The sequence below is a fragment of the Salmo salar genome, chromosome ssa22 (genome assembly GCF_905237065.1).
Source record: "Salmo salar chromosome ssa22, Ssal_v3.1, whole genome shotgun sequence".
Classification (NCBI taxonomy): Eukaryota; Metazoa; Chordata; class Actinopteri; order Salmoniformes; family Salmonidae; genus Salmo; species Salmo salar.
In genome coordinates, this window is record NC_059463.1 from 47,551,573 (window position 1) to 47,572,420 (window position 20,848).

General features: G+C 40.9%; 1 protein-coding gene across 1 annotated transcript; it reads right to left on the reverse strand.

Moving 5' to 3' along the window:
- Positions 1-7,993: 7,993 nt before the first annotated feature.
- On the reverse strand, positions 7,994-18,891 carry LOC106583594 (heme transporter hrg1-A). The gene is made up of 3 exons (XM_045705445.1): positions 18,453-18,891; positions 12,936-13,103; positions 7,994-9,868 (listed from the first exon to the last, which is right to left on the reverse strand). Exons 1-3 carry the CDS (start codon positions 18,580-18,582, stop codon positions 9,732-9,734), a joined length of 435 nt encoding a protein of 144 aa, XP_045561401.1. The 5' UTR covers positions 18,583-18,891; the 3' UTR covers positions 7,994-9,731.
- Between the last annotated feature and the right edge of the window lie 1,957 nt (positions 18,892-20,848).

The window sequence follows — 20,848 nt, forward strand, 5'->3', positions numbered from 1 at the left end:
TTGAATAACTTTTCAAAACAGGTTTCCTATAGAAATAGAACAACTAGAATGAATGTCCTTATTTAAGCAATTCCATTTATATGCATTATCCACTGCAATCTCTATATGGGAGACATGTAGCCATGGCGACGGCCCATCGAGGACCCTAAATAACCCCTAACCCTGTGAGCTTGTGACCCCATCTCACTAAGGTGAGAGGGCTGCTAATTATGCCATCCATGCCCTCTGGTGGAGTAGACACATGTTCTCTCTCCACACCAGGAACCCAGGGGAACACACATCTGGTCCTGCAGGGACACACCACAAGGGACACACACATACACGCACACACACACACACACACACACACACAAATGCAATACAACTCCTAACCAATATCTGTAGACAATCTCCTGAAATGTAATCAAACATGATGCCTCGATAACTACACATTTATCAGTAGAAATGAATAGTTACTTCAAGTAATGTATATGAATTGTCATGTTATGTTATGACAGACTTTATATTAGTATTGATGGTTTTATCACAGGACACGAAGTGTGATTGCCTCTGCATTTGAAGGAGGTGAGTGGGCTTTTTTTTGGTGAACTTTATGAGTTTTATATAGCCATATACAAGAGAGCTGGGATCAACTACACTCAACTGCAATCAATCAACTCAAAAAATGTATTCCAGTCACTGAGATATTGAAGTGGAGGTTAGACTTAAGATGCAGGAATAAGCATGCATAACCCCCTTATGACTTAGAATCATCTCATATTGATCCCGACTAAACACCAAACAATTTGAGTCCGTTGAAATGTTATGTAGAGTGATAGCATATTATAAGCTTTATTATAAGACTTTATAAGGTCTCATGGATGTCTATCATGCGTTATAATGCTGTATGCAGGCAGACTTTAAATAAAGTGTTACCAAGTGGACAACACATTGGAATTATAACAGGCCTTATTTAAACAAAATGCCCTTTAATTTCAACCGAAATTCCCAAGTCAATTCCCAGATTAACTGGGAATTATAAATAAATTGTCTCCAACCTCCGGGTGGGGTTGCGAAGAAGGACAGGAAGCCCATTGTTGTGCGCTGGGCCGTCCGGAGCTAACCTTGGGGCTGCTTACCTTAGCAGAGCATGCCTCCATGCCACCATCATGGAAAGAATGAGCGAACGACAGGCTAACAGGAACAGCATGGAACGTGCACCCCTCGCACAGAACAGAGGGAAAAATATTGAGAGAGGGAGAGAGAATGGGAGATGAATAAAGAAATGGAAAAGAAAGGCAAAAAGAGAGAAAAAAGAAAGAAAGGAAGGAGAGGAAGAAAAAGTCCAAACAGAACCAGATGCAGGAGTGGGGAGGGTTGTTTGATCTCCCTCCTCATAGGCTGATTGATGTTGCACATTTCATTTCCTTGTCAGAGTCTTGACATAATGTTTCACTAAACACTCCGGACCCTTTTTTTCTTTTGACTTTTATTTTTGGGGGTTAATAATTAACCCCTCCTGTGGCTGCAAACAGACAGCACGATATCAAGAGGACGTGCATAGAAATGGCTTTGATATCAAAGAGGAGTATAGGCCATCGTAATGTGTACTTTAGGTTTTGCCCATATGTTATAGTCCGAACTGATCCGTAGTATTGAAATACTGTACTGGGGAAAGTGTATGTTGAAAGAGGAGGGACTTTTAAAGTTTTTAAGCAAAGAAAAAAATGATATTTCTTAAATCCATAATACTTGAATTTGGTTACTGCCTTCCTGTCAAGTTCTAAGAAAGTCTTGAGTAAAGACAGCTGATCAACGGCACAAGGATCTTCCATCATAAGTAAGCATTGAGTAACATGGGACCTGTTGAAAATGAGTCCTAGAATACACAGTTCACCAAACTTCTCACCTTAACAGATGGCTCATCCTCATCACGCTGTCTTGGAGTTAGTAGAATAATCAACTAATCACTAGTCCAGGGTCAGATATTTCCCCCTCCTTATGGATATGGTCAGGATTTGGCTGTGGGGTAATCTGATCTTAGATCTGTGGATAGTAAGGCACAAGCTTCTATCTACCACAAGCCTCTGTCTTGGAAAGAGTGCATTGCCCAGCACCCCTCCCCCTACCGCTGCTCCTCCATCCCTCCTCTGGAGCCCAGTGGGACACATGCAGACATCTGGGACCCATTTCCCCCCGTAGAGCAGGACTTCCTGTGGGGTATCAACCTAGCGGGGGTGGAGGGTGAGGGTGCATGGGGGTGAAGGACGGAGGTGCAGGACCGAGGGGGAAGGGTGATGTATATAGATATAGAGTATGGGTAGTAATGAGGGGTTGAGGGGTTTGAAGCTGGGAGAGAGGGCAGGTCTGGGGCCACTTCCATTCACTTCAACCGCCAGCAAGTCGCCTCAATCTGTTTGTGTGTATACATTAAAGATGTAACATTTCCATTTTCTCCCCTTTTCTTTTTGATGGCTGATGAAATTAAATCCATGTATTCTTATGGCAAATCTGGTCCTTCGAAACACACACACAAACAGGGATTGTCACTGTGCCGTGTTTGTGTGTGTGGGCAGAGCAATGCAGCACTAAAGAAAAAACCCCTGAAGGTATTTTTCTGTTGAGACAGATAAAAAAACAATCCTGCTTTAAAAGCATTTTTTCTCCTCCATTGCATGCTAATCTGTGTTATTTCAGTTTGCCTGAGACTTAACTCTCTATATTACGCTATAATTTATCATAATATTTAGTGCTCAAGCTTCCCTCAAATGTCCCTGCTTTCATGTGCAATTTGGCCAATATCCTGCACTGGCTCTGATTACAGTGTTTAAGTCCCAGGGTCCATCCATGGCACATTGCAAACAGTACCAGTGGAGTTCACAGCCAAGAAGAACTATATAGGGCACACTAGGCTAGCATGGCTAACTCCAGCTCACAGCCAAGCAGAACTATGTAGGGAAAGCTAGACTAGATTAGCATGGCTAAGTCCTCTACCCTCACACCTGTCAGGAAATGAGCGTAGACCGAACACGTGTGGAGAGACTTATCCACACCAGAAGTCCTATCATTACTTGACATACAGCACATTTAGCCAGCTAACACAGCCAGCTAACATTGCCTATTGGTATTGATATGTAGAACATGTAGATTTAGATCAAAGTTTGTGCAGGTTTCTAACTCGACGGTGTGCCAAAACCCATTCTGGGCCCTTCCAATAGATGGTGCATCCAACTGAGGTAACCTTAGGTCACAGACATGACAGTGATCTATTACTACCTCTCAAGGAGTAGGCGTGTCAGTAGATGCCCTGTTGCATTGAGTGGGTGGATCACACATGGATCAACTGGAGGTAGACATTAACATGAGCTGGGCATTCAATCTGGACGCAACTATGACTTCCAACTCTTCCAAACCAATCAGAGTGAACCCAGAAGTGGCGCAGCGGTCTAAGGTACTGTATTTCAGCGCTAGAGGTGTCCCTACAGATCCTGTTTTGATTCCAGGCTGTATCACAACTGGCTGTGATTGGGTGGTGCACAATTGGCCCAGCATTGTCTGGGTTAGAGTTTGGCTGAGGTAGGCTGTCATTGTAAATAATAATTTGTTCTTAACTGACTTTCCTAGTAAAATAAAAGATATCTCTGACCAGGCCCTCTGTACCACTGGTTGCAGAACAGAGCCATCCCACTGGGCAAAAAAATTGTTTCCACATCATTTCAACAAAAAAAGCTATGTGATGATGTTGAATCAATAAGGAAAACTGATTGGATTTGCAAAATGTCATCAACGTTAAGGGAATTTCTTCTTTTTTTCACCCAACTTTTAACCTAAATCCAATGTCATGATGACATTTTTATTTATTTCAAATTAAATTCACGTCAGTTAACAATTCAACCAAATGTAAATCAAAACTAGACTTTGAACTGATGTCTGTGCCCAGTGGGATTGTATCAGAAATATCAACATAACTCTGTAGCTATCTACAAAGCATAATCATTTCATGTCGAATCAATCCCCCTATTATTCCACTATAATTAGATGACCTTACCAAAGTTATGTTCGGCTAAGATATATATTTTTTATCCCCTGTTCTGATACTGGTTCTCCCTGCGAAGCCACAAAAAAAATGCTGCTGCCATGGCATATTGTATTATAAAACGTCAAATATGTGTCTCATAAAATATTTCCGATGTGAGGTTCTGTGGTCCACCGGTAGACTAACACAGTAAACAAAAGAGTTGGAGAGGCAAACATTGGTTGAACCTGAAGGTCGGGCATCTTACTGCACTGCAGCCAACTGAAGGGCTTAATCACCTGATGTTACTTGTAAAGAAAGTGAGAGAGAGAGAGAGAGAAAGTGAGAGAGAGAGAGAGAGAGAGAAAGTGAGAGAGAGAGAGAGAGAGAGAGAGAGAGAGAGAGAGAGAGAGAGGTACAGCAGTGAAAGAGAGGGAGAAGAAGACGAAAGAGAAAGGGTAAAATAAGCGAAAGTCCAGAGACAAGTGTCAGTTTGTAAATAAAACAGATAATTGCTATGGATATTGCTTAAATATCTGTGGGCTTTGTACTGCATTTTGCGGAAGTTCCTCGGGAATCATTTCTAAACTACCTTCTCCAAAATGCCAAAACGCCTTTTTAACGTCAAAGCAGCCATCTGGTTCTTTACTAATTCAAGATGTTTGCTTTTCATTCATGTTTTTTCCCCTCTTTACTTAATTTTTTTAAATAAATACTCATAAAACCAAAGTATCTTTGAGGCTGAATGGGTCTTTTCCTAATAGTATATTTTTTCCTCACAATTAATTTTCCTGTCACACAGATGTAGACTTACTTCCAAAACACACAACCAATATAGAATCTTGTTCATATTTAGACGGTTATATAAATAAATGTATAAATGTGTTCACCTTATAAAGAAGGCAATACCTATGGTATCATGTGGACATGGCCATATAAATTCTAGACTACCCCTACATAGATGCTACCACATTATGAAGTTTAAGTACAAGAAAAAGGTGAACAGGTTAAGGCTACTGTTACTGTACCATCTGCGCTGTATTATAGTGAAGAGTTAATCACTTCATTTTATGCATATGTCGTCATCGGCGGCTCATCAACATTTCAGGTGCAATTGCTGTTTGGCATTTAACAATAAGTTTGAAGTATGTCTGACAAAATGATTCAAATAAATCAAATACATGATGATCAAATATCCGATTATTAAACATTATTTGAATTCATTTGATTAAGATGTGTAGTGTGAAATGACACGTATAAGGTTTCACTTTTATCTTTGTTCTTTTTTTGTCAAAGAGAGGTTTTAAATATTTCTGTCTTTTTCAAGTTTACTCTCCTCTTTTCAGTTTCATTATCTCTACCAGTTAAGTTTACTCTCCTCTTTTCAGTTTCATTATCTCTACCAGTTAAGTTTACTCTCCTCTTTTCAGTTTCATTATCTCTACCAGTTAAGTTTACTCTCCTCTTTTCAGTTTCATTATCTCTACCAGTTAAGTTTACTCTCCTCTTTTCAGTTTCATTATCTCTACCAGTTAAGTGCTAGATGCTAGTGCTTTTCAGTTTCATTATCTCTACCAGTTAAGTGCTAGATGCTAGTGCTTTTCAGTTTCATTATCTCTACCAGTTAAGTGCTAGATGCTAGTGCTTTTCAGTTTCATTATCTCTACCAGTTAAGTGCTAGATGCTAGTGCTTTTCAGTTTCATTATCTCTACCAGTTAAGTGCTAGATGCTAGTGCTTTTCAGTTTCATTCTCTCTACCAGTTAAGTGCTAGATGCTAGTGCTTTTCAGTTTCATTATCTCTACCAGTTAAGTGCTAGATGCTAGTGCTTTTCAGTTTCATTATCTCTACCAGTTAAGTGCTAGATGACTTCCTTCCTTGATTTCGCTGGAAAGGAGTCCCATAACAAAATGTAACCCCTCCCCTTTTTACATACCACACAAAAACACACACATTTTACAGCCTACAGTATAAACTATTTTGGTCCAAACCCTAAAGCTTGTTCATTGGAAAGTAACGAGACTTGTTTTTCAGTGTCTTAATGTAAAACGTTATAATAAGCGAGATACCATATTATTTTGTTTGTATGTCTACTTAACCACAACATTGCAATTAACTTGATACAAAATGACTCGGAGGGTTTGCAAACAAACCAATGTGATGCAATAAAGATATAGATGAGTGCAGCAAAACATAATGATGGTATCTCATAAAGGATCCCAGTTGAAGATACTTAATGATTAAATCATTGGTAGATCTCTGTGCTACCTTCACTCTATATGCTTTTCTATTTTGATATATAAAAAAATCTGTATTCAAATAGAAGTAGGCAATCTGCCAACATTTGCATCTGTTGCATCAATCACCTCACCAGAAAAAGTACTATACCAAGGTAACCAACATCTACATAGACATGTAATTTTACGTATTTTTCATATAAACTTCAAAGTCTCTTTTATCATACAGATGCCTAAACCGAGCCATATACCAAAAGTCCTTGCATCCCCCCCACCTCCCCTTTGAAGGAGCAAAATACAAATGTGGACGGATTGAATAATTGGCAAACTTCAAAGCGCAGGTTATTGCCCGAGCGTTTACTATTGCCTGTAGTGCTATGGAGTGTTTTCTTTTATAATGTGGGCTAGGTGAGAGGGAAAATGTCTGGCTCTACCTCAGTGTAAATCCCAGTCTAACGCTGGGGTCTGACCCGGCTGGCCTGAGCTAAATAAAAATGACAATGTTTCACTCCCTCAAAAAAGACACTGGGCTCCCCAGACACTCGTCCCCTCCTAGAATCCTTCTGAGAAACCCCATCATGGAAACTATACTACATCTCCACCCCACAAATACACACAGGTGTTCAATTTGGATTTTGTAGGTGGCATAATCACTCAAATGAACCACTTTCCCTCTATCAGTTTAACAGACACAAATCTGGGTAACACTTTACAATTACTTTAGCACTGGGTAACAGCCTGCAGGTATAATGCATTATAACTTGCATATAACCATGTATGAGCCTTCATGTCTTATAATAAGGCTGTTATGTCATGACAAGTCCTATGATGTTTGTTTCCAAACATAAGGCGCTAGAGGTCAGTTCTACTTTTCCTCCATCAATTAAACCCCTTCCCGGGGCACCCCACAGCAACCACTTCCACAATGTAGTTAAGCTTTTCCTTCAAAGTACACCACTAAGATGAGGGTGCTTTCTATCTGCTAGTAAAGCTAATTCAAAAGAACAGAGCACATCTTTGTAAAATCAGTCTATAGACACTTCGCCCGATGCCTAGTACACACTCACATTGCACAACGGAGGAGTTTCCTTTACACTTGTGTGTATTAGGTAGTTGTTGTGGAATTGTTAGATTACTTGTTAGATATTACTGCATGGTCGGAACTAGAAGCACAAGCATTTCGCTACACTCGCATTAACATCTGCTAACCATGTGTATGTGACCAATAACATTTGAATTGATTTGATCTGAGGTACAACACAAGGTTGTAACTGTTATGTATGACTTTGTACGAGATCAAATCAAATCAAATTTATTTTTATATAGCCCTTCGTACATCAGCTGATATTCTCAAAGTGCTGTACAGAAACCCAGCCTAAAACCCCAAACAGCAAGCAAAGCATGTGAAAGAAGCACGGTGGCTAGGAAAAACTCCCTAGGAAAAACTCCCTAGAAAGGCCAAAAACCTAGGAAGAAACCTAGAGAGGAACCAGGCTATGAGGGGTGGCCAGTCCTCTTCTGGCTGTGCAGGGTGGATATTATAACAGAACATGGTCAAAATGTTAAAATGTTAAAATGTTCATAAATGACCAGCATGGTCAAATAATAATAATCATAGTAGTTGTCGAGGGTGCAACAAGCACGTCCGGTGAACAGGTCAGGGTTCCATAGCCGCAGGCAGAACAGTTGAAACTGGAGCAGCAGCACGGCCAGGTGGACTGGGGACAGCAAGGAGTCGTACTACCAACGCAATAAAAACGGCTGTCCTACAATTATATTTTATTAATATGGCTCTCACATTCATACCTGTACAACAGACATAAATTCCTACACACACGCAAGTGGATATACATCATTTCATGTTTCATTATTACAATATGCTACATGTGGTAGCTCACATAGAAACAACAGACTTTTAAAAAGGAAAAAGGAAGAACAGGATCAAATTAATCTCCACAGGCAGCAGTATGATCATCACCAATATTTTGGATCTGAGAAGCAACAAAAAAATGTTTATGATTACTGAAGCATTCACGTAATTAGTCCTAGGTCCGTCTGTAGTGCACTATATAGGGAGTAGGGTACCTTTTCGGACTCGGGTCCTTGTGTTGGGAGTCAAAGCATTTACCGGAATAAAATTGGTCAAAGGCTCATATTATTAAGCCCCAATGGTCCTTCTCACACTTGTGACATCATTGGTTCGGTCTTTGCTCACTTTGTTGACAACTTCCCATCATGGCAATAATAAAAATGCTACAAAATATCTCCATTCAAATACGACAAGTACTAAAGAGACATTTGAAATGAACTTGCAACTGTTGTAAAAGCAGTTGTTCTTACATTATGGGATGGTAGTACAATCTTTCTTCATATAGTCATTTTATACAGTCAGTGGTGGTGGGATGCTGTGAAAGTGGCTAACACTGGCAGGTATAATGCTATAAGACTTTATAGGGAGGGGGGGGGAGTCAAACAAGTCTTATAATGCTTTGTAAGACTTATCATAACTGCATAAAAAAATGCATTATACCTGTCAGCATTAAGTAAAGTGTTTCCAAATAGTGTTGAGACCCAACAAACTAAATGTAGTGGCTTCGTCACATATACTGACTACAGGTGACAGTAAGTTTTTATGAACCCAAGAACAAAGTGCAAAAACGGATAACACAGAACAGAGTCATACTAAAATCCGACCACTTGGATTTCCCAAACATGCCTGTGACGTGTCCTATTGTTGTCTAGAATTGATGTTCTATGATTTGTGCAGGTAGAGTACAGTTATACTAGACTGAGATGAAATCTGAGATAGGATTACATCTAAAAACATTTTCCAACAGCCAACACATGATGGAGTGACGCCCCCTTGTGGCAAGAGAACGGAAATCAATTTTGTATCATAACCACAAATAAATCAGAGAGAAAGTATATATATATAGTATATATACTATATATATATAAGTATATATATATATATATACATATAAATAAAACATCCTAGGTATATTGTAGATGTACATGATCATCAAGGATTAGATACTAATTCATCAAATAAGAACCCCATATCTCATAAAAAGAGAGATATTGGCATATGACTAAAACAACTTTAGAGGACATACAACAGGAACACAGACAAGAGTGTCACATACATATGTATAGGAAGACAGTAAAATACATAAACAGTAGAAAATAGGGATGAACTTGTGGATAGACTGGCTAGCAGGCGCTGAGCATTCCCTATTTCTGTGAGCTTTTTAAGATTCTATTGTGGATTTTCTATTTCTTTCCCTTTGATATTGAATAATACATTATTAAGGAAGAGCTTGCAGGTAAGCATTTCACTGTACTGTTTACACCGATTGTATCCTGTGCACGTGACAAAATAACGTTGATTTGATTTCACAGACATAGGAAAAGAGGGGGTAACCTAAACAAGGAGGCTCGGGCATAGGTGGAGATCATGGTACTCATTCCCTCACTATAGAGGGGTTCAATGGCCTTTATCAAAAGTCACTGAGGATGCTGATGTCAGCAAACTCTTTGCGGTAGCGGTGGGAGTAGAGGGCCAGCAGGATGGACCACTTCAGGGTCATTAAACTCCACACGCCCGACAGGAACAGGCTCCTCGGGTCAGTCAGTGCTGGAAATGACAGAGACATGACAGATATTAGAGTCTTGCGGACTCAGTGCAAAAGACCTGATTGGCACACCGTTACACATTTCATTGACTCAGGTACTTCTCAATGAAGGTTCCTGTAGAAAAACTGACCACAGCTTCAGGCTTGTAACATACACAAAGGATTTCACATAGAATAACCCCATGAACTTATGTGATTTCACAGCACAAAATCTCTGGGAAGCAGTCATTTTGTGTGGAAATAGATTTAACTAAAAACAAAAAACTAAGCTAAGTGAGAAGTAGGCATTGGTCTGAAGTCGAAAAAGAAAGGAAATTCACAAGCACCACAATAACTATTCCACCCATGCTCTACCAAGGTTTTCCAGAGCAAGTTTTGACCTACTACAGCAGCTATGTTGGTCTATCGTACTTCAAACAATGTGTAGGCAGGTTGCTTAAGATTCAAACCTTCTCAAACAGCCTAATTCCTACTCTTAGAGGAGGTGCTGCCACAATAATGTGACTTGAACCGCATACATGTTAAAGTATTTGATTCTTCACACATCCCATTCCAATACCAGTTCAAGCGTTTTAAAATTATACAAAAGCAAGCTTTTCTTTTATACTTACAAGACCATCACTCTTAATTGAGCAAGCTGTTTTGTCTTGTAGTAATGTGGTGCCTGCCTGTATTTCATTAAAACTTTTATTTTAGCAATACATGTAATTTAGAAAAATTGATATTTCATAACATATTTTTGGGGTCAGTAGGCACCCAACATAACCTGTTGTTATGTTTGTTGGATACAGTCACTCTTTTAGAGGTCTACAGAGCCTGTCTGCATTCCTGATTTCTGGAACCGTTAGCTTACCTGTGTAATATTCACATAAGCTCAGAAACACTAGCAAACATGGTCCTGTTTTATCAATTGCTGTGCGGATCAATGGGCAGTTTCATTACCTATGTGAAAATAAATATGTAGCTTAAAGTTGTGTGCATTTGTATTTCATGTTGCAATAAAGATGGTGATGCTATGATAATAATAATACACATTTACAATAGGCCTATATATACTGCTCCAAAAAATAAAGGGAACACTTAAACAACACATCCTAGATCTGAATGAAAGAAATCATCTTATTAAATACTTTTTTCTTTACATAGTTGAATGTGCTGACAACAAAATCACACAAAAATAATCAATGGAAATCCAATTTATCAACCCATGGAGGTCTGGATTTGGAGTCACACTCAAAATTAAAGTGGAAAACCACACTACAGGCTGATCCAACTTTGATGTAATGTCCTTAAAAGAAGTCAAAATGAGGTTCAGTAGTGTGTGTGGCCTCCACGTGCCTGTATGACCTCCCTACAACGCCTGGGCATGCTCCTGATGAGGTGGCGGATGGTCTCCTGAGGGATCTCCTCCCAGACCTGGACTAAAGCATCCGCCAACTCCTGGACAGTCTGTGGTGCAACGTGGCGTTGGTGGATGGAGCGAGACATGATGTCCCAGATGTGCTCAATTGGATTCAGGTCTGGGGAATGGGCGGGCCAGTCCATAGCATCAATGCCTTCCTCTTGCAGGAACTGCTGACACACTCCAGCCACATGAGGTCTAGCATTGTCTTGCATTAGGAGGAACCCAGGGCCAACCGCACCAGCATATGGCCTCACAAGGGGTCTGAGGATCTCATCTCAGTACCTAATGGCAGTCAGGCTACCTCTGGCGAGCACATGGAGGGCTGTGCGGCCCCCCAAAGAAATGCCACCCCACACCATGACTGACCCACCGCCAAACCGGTCATGCTGGAGGATGTTGCAGGCAGCAGAACGTTCTCCACGGCGTCTCCAGACTCTGTCACGTCTGTCACATGTGCTCAGTGTGAACCTGCTTTCATCTGTGAAGAGCACAGGGCACCAGTGACGAATTTGCCAATCTTGGTGTTCTCTGGCAAATACCAAACGTCCTGCACGGTGTTGGGCTGTCAGGACAACCCCCACCTGTGGACGTCGGGCCCTCATACCACCCTCATGGAGTCTGTTTCTGACCGTTTGAGCAGACACATGCACATTTGTGGCCTGCTGGAGGTCATTTTGCAGGGCTCTGGCAGTGCTCCTCCTGCTCCTCCTTGCACAAAGGCGGAGGTAGCGGTCCTGCTGCTGGGTTGTTGCCCTCCTACGGCCTCCTCCACATCTCCTGATGTACTGGCCTGTCTCCTGGTAGCGCCTCCATGCTCTGGACACTACACTGACAGACACAGCAAACCTCTTATATCGCAAAATATTACTCAATTCCCGTTGAATGCAAAGTAAAAGAAAATGGTTAAGTCATAACATTTTGAAGGTTAAGTCATAGCCCTTTTTTTTCTCAGCTACAGTTTGAATTGTGTTCCAACAGTGAAATGTGGCTAGCTCTTACAGCACCTTGGACTATGGAGTAGGTAGCTAGCTAGTGTTGCAAAAGCCCATTGCATGCATTGTAAGCTAGCACCGTGACAATTTGCCTAAAGTTTAGAGTTGGTTTGAACTGATGTAGCTAGTGAGCGATGTTTTGTGGAAAAATGTAGGACTGGCATTTGGACGTGAGCTAGCTAACGCGAGCTGACTTCTGTGTCAAGGTCAACTGTTGTTGTTTGGTTCTAGCTAACTAATGGCTTAAGTAATTCCATGACCAAATATAGCTTGCTGCCTTTCTTTCCTGTTCGTTAGCTGGCTAGCTTTCAGCTGACTGGTGTTAGCTAGCTACAGAGGCCAACTGCTAGACTTTGGATAAGCAAGCTAACGTTACCCATCTAACGTTTGCTAACTTTACAGTCTTATGTTGGCTCTCATTGCCTAGCTAGCTAACTGGCTATCATAGCAGCCAAGGACGTTCGCTAGCTTATTTGTGCATATTTGTTTGTGCTCGGATTTTACGCAAGTGTCTAGGTCAGCAGTTTACACAGATGACTTCAGCCTTATATGAAAAACAGTGATTAGAGAATGAACAGTAGAGCAAGTGAAGGGCAGATGAGAAGCAAATTAGGATCAAAGAAGGAGTGAAGGAATGAGAGAGTGAATGGAGTGTGTGTGTGAGAGACTCACACTCTTTGTTGGTGATGGCGAGGGAGAGGAAGGTGATGAAGGCCACCACTGCCAGAAGGGCGAAGAAGACTCCCATGAAGAGGAAGAACTTGAGGCCCTTCAGCCAGGTGCGCCAGTAGTCCTGCAGGTACATGATGTGGGTGATGAGGGCCCAGAAAGCCAGCACACCTGAGGGGGAAGAGACACAGAAACACAGACAGTCAGTGGCTGGTTGTTCAAAATCCTTACACTTTGAGTCAAATTCCTGACATGATGAGACAAGCACTAAGTAACTTTCTTAAGTATTTAATTGAAAGAATTTGAGGATGAAGATTTCCTCTTTGTTATAAAATCTTGAACTGCATTCAATGAATCAAATGTATTTATAAAGCCCTTTTTACATCAGCAGATGTCACAAAGTGCTTATGCAGAAACCCAGCCTAAAACCCCAAAGAGCAAGCAATACAGATGTAGAGGCACAATGGCTAGGGATAAACTCCCTAGAAAGGTAGGAACCTAGGAAGAAACCTAGAGAGGAACCAGGCTCTGAGGGGTGGCCGGTCCTCTTCTTGCTGTGCTGGTGGAGATAAGAGTACATGGCCATTGAGGTTAGGCTACTATTTGTTATTGTGTGGAGATGTGTTAGGGGCGAACATATTCTGACACAGCACATAACGTTTTGCTGTGTCATTTGTGTCTCAATTCAAACTGTTGTCACTCACTCCATGTTCCTCTTTTACGGTGTCAGCTTCATAACAAGTCCATTTGACAACGTATAGCACTATCCTTCGTGAATCCCCTTTCACCATTTCTTACACAATATTTGAACTGTCCTTACTCATTGGGCATGCTAGGTAGGACAAAGTGGCAATGTTAAGGGCCATATTCACAACGAGTCTCAACGTAGGAGTACTGTTGACAGGCCTATAGAAAACAGTCTTACCTTTTAGATCATCATGAATAAGTGTAAATAGTAATAGTTACATATTGGGATATTATTTTAGACGGTATATATCGTATCGACAATATCGCAATATTATTTGTGTGCTAGTTGGCTGTACCTGTACCAAAACGCCAGTATTTCTCCTTCATAGTTTGTTCTCCATCTTCTTTTTAAATTGGGAGAAAAAAAATTTGGGAAAAAAAAAAAAGTGTTCAGCACTTTTATTTCCATGACCGATCAAAACTTGTTTTCTCATGGCTCTCTCTTGTCCCTCTGCAGCAGACATACCGTGAGCAATATGTTTGGAACATCAAACCGCAATAAAACCACAGTATCAAATCACAATACATATTGAATCGTGAGAATCACAATACATATAGAATCTGCATCTAAGGGTGCATTCGTAAATTCCCTCTGGATATCTACTCCGATTTCAGAGCACTCTCGTCTGAGTGTCCCAGAGCGCAGAATAACTGATGAATTTACAAACGTGCAACACCCATTGAATATGACTGGTTTCAGTAAACGTCAGAAGAAAAACGCTATTAAATTGTTGCCAGCAGCACAGTTCGTCACCAGCGCTCTAGATAACAGCCTAACCAGCTATGCTAGGGCGAGTAAAATGGTCAGAGTGAGGTTCTCTCATTTGTGTCTGAAAGTAGCTAGCAAGCCAGTCAACTTTAGCCAGTTACAACGCAGTCAAGCAGCCAAGCTGAGGTCAGAACGCTCAGCTCAACCCTACTCCTCGGCCAAACAAAAGTTTTGTTCACTCCAGTACAAAATGCCATTGTACAAAACAAGTTAGAGAAACAGACCCAGCCAAAAATAAACACTCTGAATTTACGAACGCCCAAAGCGCACTCTGGCACTCCAGAGTGAATTTACGAACACACCTTAAGTATCACGATAATATCGTATTGTGAGGTCCCTGGCAAATCCCAGCTCTAGTAAAAAATAAGTGTATATAGACAGGGACGACCAGATCCTGGATCATAACCCACTGACACATGTTTTGAATACAGGCCCAGAACTAATGAGGAAGTAGTCTACATAAACTTTATGTTCTCTCTTCAGGGTTGGGGGTTAAAAAGTTTTAACAGTGTTTGAGGTTTGAAAGTACCATACTGGCTTTCTTTCAAGCATAGTCAGATAGTGATTAGGGCTGAGTCTTGATTCTCCACCCTTTTCCTGAAGTGTGCACTTGCACACTTCCTGTCGTGGATTTAACAAATGGTGGAAACTCCCTCCTACCAATGCTTACAACAATCCAAAGCTTTTAAATCAATGATGGGGAGTTTTTGGGGGAAAGTGTAGAGAATTGGGATACAGAAAAGCTACTAAGTTCAATTGTTAGAGGGAGCTTCAAGTTTTATTAGTCGTATGTACGGTATACACATGGTATACACCGTCCAATGAAATGCTTACTTGCAGGTTCCCTTCTCAACAAATAAACAACAATAAGAAATAAAATATAAGAATACGAACAATGCCTCAGCAGGATAGAATAAACATTTTAGCATAAGTATAATACAGGAAGGCACCATTTATTGTCCAACATTTACACGTTTTGGAGAACAGCGGGGGGTGGCAATAAGAGTCTGATAGCAGCAGCTGTGATGTGTGTGTAGCATGAATGTATATGTATGTGTGAAAGTCTATATCTGTGTGAGTGTGTGCGTGTGTGCTAAGGAGTGCAGCTGGTCAGTCCATTTCAAGAGTTAAGCAGTCTGATTGCTTGTAGATAGAAACTGTCTCTGAGCCTGTTGGTATCAGACTTCATGCTCTGATACAGAGAAGGCTTGTCTTATTCTGCTGTGTCAATCTGCCATGCTGACCCCACTAATTTCCCCATCTCATGGTTTACAATCATATGACCAAGCACACGCCTATTGGCACAGGCACCACACATCACATGCTGCTATCATGACCCCACAAGAAAAAAAGTGGATTTGGCCTTTGGAACATTAATGACAGCGCACTTTATAAAAAGTAATTTGCCTTCATGTTAGATTGAAATCATGGATTTAACAACAGCACAATGTACACTGTATGTGAAATATACATATTGTAATGACCAGACTAGATCATAAAGGAACAATTGTACAGACAGAGGATTGAGGTGACGAATTGACGGTTTATTAACCCAACTTCACACAGGCTACTGTTTGGCCGTAGCCCACGCCAAATAAATGAAAGATAGCCTATAAAACAACGTGACCTTCTCTTGTGAAGACCAGACGTAAGAGATAGAACAACGGCTAAACCTGGTCTTAACTTGCAATGCTCCATCCCCCTGCCCAACCCCCCTCCATGCCACTCCACCAACCACCAGGATGCCCGGCATCAGAACATTCCAGGCATTCCCGTGATTGGCAGATAGCAGGTTGATTGGCATGTCGGACCCTGCGAACACTGGGTACTGGTAAGTACAACACAACCAACTAATACCCTAACACATAGCGGGTCGCTATAATACAATACAAATATATTACTAAATACATCACTAAATAGGCATCTGCAGCTACTATTCTGTTCGAAGAAGAAGTATGAGAAGTTTACAACAATGAAGAGAGAGAAAAGTCACACAGATATCAACTTGCTGACCTGGGAGGATGAACTAATGAGAGCTCAAAGTCCACAGCCACAAACGCACCACTAATTAACTAGGTCACTACATAACTGACAAAAGGGGTGCTCTTAGCATTACACTGTCAATACCTGTGTTTTACACCACATTATAAAATAAAAAACACATAAATAATACTAGGCAATATAGTTCCCTAATTATAAAGTACATTTCTTTATTGTACAATTACTATGCATGGTTGGTAACTAGGCCTTAATGATCCTCCGACTGCAGTGTAGCCAATGTTCAATACCGTAATTTCCGGACTATTAAGCGCACCTGAATATAAGCCGCACCCACTGAATTAAAAAATATATTATTTTGAACATAAATAAGCCGCACATGTCTATAAGCCGCATGTGTCTTCCGGTACATTGAAACAAATGAACTTTACACAGGCTTTAACGAAACACGGCTTGTAACAAAAAATAAAAAATTAGCAGTAACCTTTAGTTGTCTTTTTGCACTGAGTCAATTCCTCACGCTGCTGTTTCCAACTTCTTAACATCGACTCATTAAGACCAAGCTCCCGTGCAGCAGCTCTATTTCCTTTTCCAACAGCCAGATCAATCGCCATCAACTTGAAAGCTGCATCATATGCATTTCTCCGTGTCTTTGCCATGATGAGGGTGACAAAATGACTACCGTAATCAGAATGATGGGAAGTTTGAGAGCGCTCAATTTAATCAAAACAGTAAACAAAAAAGTTGTTTGACCTTAACCCGTTCGGCAATTTCATTGGTCTAATGAAAGCTTCATGCCGCCCAAAAAACTGAGCACGTCACAGAATGTGTTTTTTTGGAGATAAAAAAATTGAAAGAGGGTAAAAATCCATATATTAGCCGCGTCATTGTTTAAGCCGCGATGTTCAAAGCGTGGGAAAAAAGTTGCGGCTTATAGTCCGGAATTTACGGTACTTGAAAGTTTAATTGCTTTATGGTAGGCGCAGGCTTCCACTCTTATCAGGTCAGCAAATTGTAATGGTGATGCGGAGATAACTTCCAATGGGATGAGTAGCAGGACTTGTGTGCCAAGTTCATCTGAGGAGACTGTTTAAAAAGGCTGTGTAAGCAGAAATACAGTACAGTTTGAGTTGACACCTGACAGGTTTTTGACCAGTGTTGTTTTAGCATCAGGAACATCCAACATTCCAGGTTAACCAGGAAGGCTTTCAACTTACTCTTGAAAGTTGTAATTGTAAAATGCACAGGGTGAAATTTCAAAATTGGGTAGTGCATCATCAGTTTTCCTCTTGTCATGTCAGTCATTGCAGACCTTAGAGAGCCATTTATAACTCAGAAATGTCCAGATCAACAAGCCCATGTCAGCTAATGTAACCGATGTGAAATGGCTAGCTGGTTAGCGGGGTGCGCGCTAATAACGTTTCAATCGGTGACGTCACTCGCTCTGAGAACTTGAAGTAATTGTTCCCCTTGCTCTGCAAGAGCTGTGACTTTCGTGGCGCGATGGGTAACGGCGCTTCATGGGAGGCAGTTCTTGATGTGTGCAGAGGGTCCCTGGTTCGAGCCCAGGTAGCGCGAGGAGAGGGACGGATGCTCTATACATTAACGTTTTTGGCTAGGTTTTTTTATTTGCCCATAGGTTTTGTAGTAATGTGCGAGTCACTCGAATACACATTATACATGGCAAAACGTTTGAATTGCAATAAAATTTGCTTTAAAACTGCTAAATGATATCTGCATGATATCTGCAACATTCTGTAGTTAACGTTCCATTTTCTTTTGGAAAAATACATTCAAGTGTGGGCTTCTAAACATGTGTCACTCCAAACTCGAGGACAGTAACACTTGTAACATGAGATGGGTACCGACACTGTGTCAATATCCAGTTCATGCGAGTCAGATGGACAATTGCATCCTGGAAATATTGCAAAAGCTATAATGTTACATCATGTCTGCAGCCTCATTCACAAAATAAATAATTGTTTACATTCTGGCTAATACTTTACCTGATAATCCTCCCATTGCAGCTGTCCATGATTGTTTGTACGCGATGTTCCACACGAGAAACGCAGAGAATCCTATAAGCATGCCCAAAGAGGCATACCCGATACTGATGTACGTCTTATTGAACCCCATTGGGGACGGATGACACACGACAAGAAGACTTAAATAACAATACCGTCAACGTTTAAAAACAAGTGCTTTGTTTTGAGAAACTCGCTTCTGTACTCCACGACTCAAGCTAGTTTAACAGCTGCATGGTAGTGTACAGGGATAAAAACGTCCGAACGACAATAGTAGCTAATACGTTACGTTGTTGCAAATGTGAGCTAAATCGACATAGTTAATATAAAAGTCTATACAATAACACAACACGAACGATGTGCCCTATTTGTAAGCTAAAAACGGTTGTTGTTATTCTTCTTCTGCGTTTCCGACAGAATAGACGCTGTATTGCTGCCTTTCTCAGGTCGGAGTGCGAATTACACATTTGTGACCGACCAGCTCGATTCGGTAGCAAAATGTGAAAATTGTGTTTTTTACATTGGATAAAAGTAAAGCCTCAGAGCTAGAAAATGGTATATCATACACTACAGTAGAGGAACAATGTAAAAGTAATTCTGCTTTGAAAGTTGATACATTTGTAACCTCACGTTTGAGAAAATGGTCCTTGAATATTTTGGTACACCAACTGGATAGCTCTTCTTTGTCTACACCCATTCAGCATCGTTCACACCCTCTTAAACTTTAGCCCCAACCAGCTCTTTAGGGATTTACATGTGAGGCCACATAGTAAACAACCAAAGATTTCAAGACTAAAGGCTGGTTTATTCAATCTGGAGTGCCAGAGTGTGCTCTGGGCATTTGTAAACTCAGAGCGTTGTCAGATTGTCCGTTTGTAAATTCAGAGCGTTTTGCTCTCAGATCTGAGCGTTCTGACCTAACAATAGCAGTCAAGCACCTAAGCTAACTGGCTAACGTTGGCTAGCTTTCTAGCTACTTCCAGACTCAAATGAGGGAACCAGTTTACTTGACCTAGCAGAGCTGGTTAGGCTGTTTTTACGTTATTCAGAGCGTTGGTGACTGCAACTGTGCTGCTGGCAACAATTTAATGGCGCTTTTTTACCAACGTTTACTGACACCGGCCATATTCAACGGATGTTGAGAATTCGTAAATTTGTCAGTTATTCTGCACTCTAGCACACTCAGACGAGTGCTCTGAAATCAGAGTAGATAGCCAGAGCAAATTTACCAGCTACATCTATTGACAGTTGTTGCAGTGACATCATGAACATTCTATTGACAGGGTTACTTGCATAGAGGAGTCTTTTGTTTAGACATGTAGCTAGCCAGCTAGCTAAACAATTAACCATAATCCCAACTCATAACGTTACTACCCTGCATGAATCTGCAGGTAGCTAACCAACCAACCAGGTTAGCTACCTGAATCTGCAGGTAGCTAACCCCACATTCCTCACACCTCCCATCTGGGTGTTTCCCCACTAACACTAACCAACTTCCCAATCCAAAATGACCCCACCTCAGCCTTGTCAACGGAACCCCATCCCTCCCTTCACTACCCAGATACCTACTGACCTTCCACACATTTGCTTGACAATGCTGTTATCTAATATTCACAGCCAATGATAAGGCATCAATTAAATCCTTATGCTGCATTCATAACCAGTTGGGAAGGTGGTAATTGCCAGTTGTGAAGTTTTAAATATGAGTTGAATGCATTCACATTTTGAACTGGGAAATACCATGGAGGCCCATGGAGATCATTAGAAGGCTTGTGATTGTTTTGCTCATTTTTTGCCCATAAAAATGATATCCAGAGCTGCTTTCACTTTCTACATTAATAAATGGAGATGAACAGAATACATTTTGTATGAACAATTTTTTGGCAACATTATGAAAGGTTCTCAATTTTTTTTACTTGTAAAATAGGAACATAATTGGAAAATGCCATGGATACCCCCACTCTCAACTTAAACTGGTGACTGAACTAAGATTTGTTAAAGGCAATGGTATTGCTGTTGTGATTAGTTGTGTAGTTTTGCGTACCGGTAGTTAGGAGTACGGCAAACACCTTATTTCTTTGGTTCCTCAATATACATTTACCATATTAAACGTAGGCTATGTGTTACAGCACTACTTTTGGTGTCCCCCTCAGGAATTGCTCTTGAGAAAATGTAATGTAATTGTCCCCTCCAAAGTTGATATCAGATTTTCGCCCCTGCATCCCTCAGCACCAAATACCCTAGTTTTGTACTCCTAGTTATTCTTACACCTCTGACGACTCTTGCCACTTCCTTACCTTAGTTCTCGGAAGCTTGACCCTACAGCCCTCTATTGACATCTATAAATTGTGTAAGCTAATATACAATAGCTTGTATAA

What these genes read in the sequence shown, in the direction of transcription:
- LOC106583594 (XM_045705445.1), bottom strand. Translation starts at nt 18,582, where the DNA reads ATGGGGTTCAATAAGACGTACATCAGTATCGGGTATGCCTCTTTGGGC. An exon ending in TGCAATGGGAGGATTATCAG is followed by an intron (nt 13,104 to 18,452) that starts GTAAAGTATTAG and finishes CTTCCCCCTCAG; the next exon opens with GTGTGCTGGCTTTCTGGGCC. An exon ending in CGCCATCACCAACAAAGAGT is followed by an intron (nt 9,869 to 12,935) that starts GTGAGTCTCTCA and finishes TGTCATTTCCAG; the next exon opens with CACTGACTGACCCGAGGAGC.